Source organism: Mya arenaria, chromosome 7, assembly GCF_026914265.1.
Source record: "Mya arenaria isolate MELC-2E11 chromosome 7, ASM2691426v1".
NCBI lineage: Eukaryota > Metazoa > Mollusca > Bivalvia > Myida > Myidae > Mya > Mya arenaria.
The window spans coordinates 68,884,213-68,888,749 of NC_069128.1; the positions used below are offsets into that span (position 1 = coordinate 68,884,213).

The 4,537-nt window shown below is 37.5% G+C and overlaps 1 protein-coding gene across 1 annotated transcript; it reads right to left on the reverse strand.

Moving 5' to 3' along the window:
* Nucleotides 1–3,861: 3,861 nt before the first annotated feature.
* LOC128241378 (ring-infected erythrocyte surface antigen-like) lies at nucleotides 3,862–4,212 on the reverse strand. The gene has a single exon (XM_052958300.1). It carries the CDS (start codon nucleotides 4,210–4,212, stop codon nucleotides 3,862–3,864), a length of 351 nt encoding a protein of 116 aa, XP_052814260.1.
* Between the last annotated feature and the right edge of the window lie 325 nt (nucleotides 4,213–4,537).

A 4,537-nucleotide genomic window follows, 5' to 3' on the forward strand; every position in this document is an offset into this window, starting at 1 on the left:
TGCCCAAAATAAAAATTCCAGGAGAAAATCGTCCCGTTGGGGACAAATGTACCTTTTGTGCTATATTAGGCAAAACCGTCCGAAAATGGGTTTCCTATGGGCCGGGAGTACTGGATTTCCTTTTTACTGGTTTTGTCGTACTAGAGTATTCTTGGGAAGTAATTTGATGCCATTACATCATCTCAATGCATAGCATCCTGTCATGGCGGTAGCATTTCATGATCTGATAGTGGATGTATGTCATAATATTTATGGTAAATGGATTTTTATGATGACATAGTGGTTTCGTGACATGATGTCACGGCAGATGCATGTCATGATGTAATAGCGGTAACGTATCATTTTTATAGCCGTAGCATGTTATGATGAATGGCCGAATCGTGGCATTTTGTCATGGTAAAGGTATGTCTTGATGCCATGGCGGTAGTATGTTTTTATGTGATGGCGTAACATGTTTTTTGTCATGGTAGATAATAACATGATGTCATGGTAAATGTATGTCATGATGCCACGGTTGATTCATGCCAACATTTCATAATAGATGTTGTCAAAATATCATACTGGGTGCATGCCATGATGTCATGTTGGACAAAATATCATAATGTCATTATTGATTTATGTCATGATATCATGCTATTTCTAGTCATTATGTCATTGTGTATGCTTGGTATATTTATTTCATGATGTCAAGGCAGATGTTTGTCACTATGTCATATTAGTTGCTTATCTTGATGTCATGATATATGCATTTGATGATGTCTTTGTAGATGCTTGTCATGATGTCTTGGTAGATGCTTGTCATGATCTCATGGTAGATGCTTGTCTTGTGGTCACTGTATAAGCATTTCATGACGTCATGGTAGATGCTTGTCATGATCTCATGGTAGATGTTTGTCTTGTGGTCACTGTATATGCATTTCATGACGTCATGGTAGATGCTTGTCATGATGTCATGATAATTGCTTGTTTTGATATCAAGGTATATGAATTTAATGATGCCATGGTAGATGCAGTCATTATGTCATGATAAATATTCTTGTCATGATGTCATGGTAGATGCTTGTCATGATGTCATGGTAGATGCTTGTCATGATGTCTAAGTAGATGATTGTCATAATGTCATGGTATCATTGTCATGATATCATTGTAGATGCTTGTCATAATGCCATGGTGATGCTTGTCATAATGTCATGGTGATGCTTGTCATAATGTCATGATAGATGCTTGACATGATGTCATAATAGATGCTTGATATAATGTCATGATATATGCTTGTCATGATGCCCTGGTAGATGCTTGTCGTGATGTCATGATAGGTGCTTGACATGATGTCATGATAGACGCTTGTCATGATGTCATGATAGATGCTTGGCATAATGTCATGATAGATGCTTGTCATGATGTCATAATAGATGCTTCGCATGATGTCATGATATATGCTTGTTATGATAGATGCTTGTCATGATAGATGCTTAACATGATGTCATTGTAGATGCTTGTCATAATGTCATGATATATGCTTGTCATGATGTCATTGTAGATGATTGTCATGATGTCATGGTAGATGCTTGTCATGATGTCTAGGTAGATGCTTGTCATAATGTCATGGTATCATTGTCATGATATCATTGTAGATGCTTGTCATAATGTCATGGTGATGCTTGTCATAATGTCATGATAGATGCTTGAAATGATTTCATGATAGATGCTTGACATGATGTCATGATATATGCTTGTCATGATGCCCTGGTAGATGTTTGTCATGATGTCATGATAGATGCTTGTCATGATGTCATGATAGATGCTTGTCATGATGTCATGATAGATGCCTATCATGACATCATGATAGATGCTTGTCATGATGTCATAATAGATGCTTCTCATGATGTCATGATATATGCTTGTCATGATAGATGCTTGTCATGATAGATGCTTAACATGATGTCATTGTATATGCTTGTCATAATGTCATGATATATGCTTGTCATGATGTCATTGTAGATGCTTGTCATGATGTCATGGTAGATGCTTGTCATGATATATGCTTAACATGATGTCATTTTAGATACTTGTCATGATGTCATTGTAGATGCTTGTCATGATAGAAGCTTGTCATGATGTCATGGTAGAGGCTTGTCATGATGTCTTTGTAGATGCTTGTCATGAAATCTTTGTAAATGCTTGTCATCATGTCATGGTAGATGCTTGTCATGATATATGCTTAACATGATGTCATTTAAGATACTTGTCATGATGTCATTATAGATGCTTGTCATGATAGAAGCTTGTCATGATGTCATGGTAGATGCTTGACATGATGTCTTTGTAGATGCTTGTCATGAAATCTTTGTAAATGCTTGTCATCATGTCATGGTAGATGCTTGTATTGATGTCATGATAGATGCTTGACATGATTTCATTGTAGTTGCTTGTCATGATGTCATGGTAGATGCTTGACATGATGTCTTTGTAGATGCTTGTCATGATGTCATGGTCGATGTTTGACATGATGTTTTTGTAGATGCTTGTCATGATGTCTTTGTAGATGCTTGTCATGATGTCATGGTCGATGCTTGTCATGATGTCATGGTAGATGCTTGTCATGATGTCATGGTAGATGCTTGTCATGATGTCATGATAGATGCTTGTCATGATGTAATGGTAGATGCTTGTCATGATGTCATGGTAGATGCTTGTCATGGTAGGTGCTTGACATGATGTCCTGGTAGATGCTCGTAATGATGTCATGGTAGATGCTTGTCATGATGTCATGATAGATGCTTGACATGATGTCTTTGTAGGTGCTTGTCATGATGTCATGGTCGATGCTTGACATGATGTCTTTGTAGATGCTTGTCATGATGTATTTGTAGATGATTGTCATGATGTCATGGTCGATGCTTGACATGATGTCTTTGTAGATGCTTGTCATGATGTCTTTGTAGATGCTTGTCATGATGTCATGGTCGATGTTTGACATGATGTCTTTGTAGATGCTTGTCATGATGTCTTTGTAGATGCTTGTCATGAGGTCATGGTCGATGCTTGACATGATGTCTTTGTAGATGCTTGTCATGATGTCATGGTAGATGCTTGTCATGATGTCATGATAGATGCTTGTCATGATGTAATGGTAGATGCTTGTCATGATGTCATGGTAGATGCTTGTCATGGTAGGTGCTTGACATGATGTCCTGGTAGATGCTCGTAATGATGTCATGGTAGATGCTTGTCATGATGTCATGATAGATGCTTGACATGATGTCTTTGTAGGTGCTTGTCATGATGTCATGGTCGATGCTTGACATGATGTCTTTGTAGATGCTTGTCATAATGTATTTGTAGATGATTGTCATGATGTCATGGTCGATGCTTGACATGATGTCTTTGTAGATGCTTGTCATGATGTCTTTGTAGATGCTTGTCATGATGTCATGGTCGATGCTTGTCATGATGTCTTTGTAGATGCTTGTCATGATGTCATGGTAGATGCTTGTCATGATGTCATGGTCGATGTTTGACATGATGTCTTTGTAGATGCTTGTCATGATGTCTTTGTAGATGATTGTCATGATGTCATGGTAGATGCTTGTCATGATGTCTTTGTAGATGCTTGTCATAATGTCATGGTCGATGCTTGACATGATGTCTTTGTAGATGCTTGTCATGATGTCATGGTAGATGCTTGTCATGATGTCATGGCAGGTGCTTGTCATTGTTGATGCTTGTCATGATGTCCTCGTAGATGCTTGTCATGATGTCATGGTAGATGCTTGACATGATGTCATGATAGATGCTTGTCATGATGTCATGGTAGATGCTTGTCATGATGTCATGGTAGATGCTTGTCATGATGTCATGTTAGATGTTTGTCATGATGTCTTTGTAGATGCTTGTCATGATGTCATGATAGATGCTTGACATGATGTCATTGTAGATGCTTGTCATGATGTCATTGTAGATGCTTGTCATAATGTCATGGTAGATGCTTGTCATATTGTCATGGTAGATGTTTGTCATGATATCATGATAGATGTTTGTCACGATGTCATGATAGATGCTTGTCATGATGTCATGGTAGATGTTTGTCATGATGTCATGGTAGATGTTTGTCATAATGTCATGATAGATGTTTGTCATAATGTCATGATAGATGTTTGTCATGATGTCATGGTAGATGTTTCTCATAAGGTCATGGAAGGTGCTTGCCATGATGTCATGATAGAGTATTGTCATGATGTAATGGTAGATGTATCTCATAAGGTCATGTCAGATGCTTGTCATCATGTCATGATAGATGCTTGTCATGATGTCATGGTATATGAATTTCATGATGTCATGGTTGATGCATGTCACTATTTCATGATTTCATGGTATGCGTATATCATGATGTCATGGAAGCATGTTAATATGTGGTGCGTTTTATAATGTCAAGGAAGTTAATTGTCATGATTTCATTGTTATTTCGTGTGATGATGTCATGGTGTATAAATGTCATAATGGTATTGTGTAAGCATGTCATCATGGCATTATTGGT

What these genes read in the sequence shown, in the direction of transcription:
- LOC128241378 (XM_052958300.1), bottom strand. Translation starts at nt 4,212, where the DNA reads ATGGCAAGCACCTTCCATGACCTTATGAGAAACATCTACCATGACATC.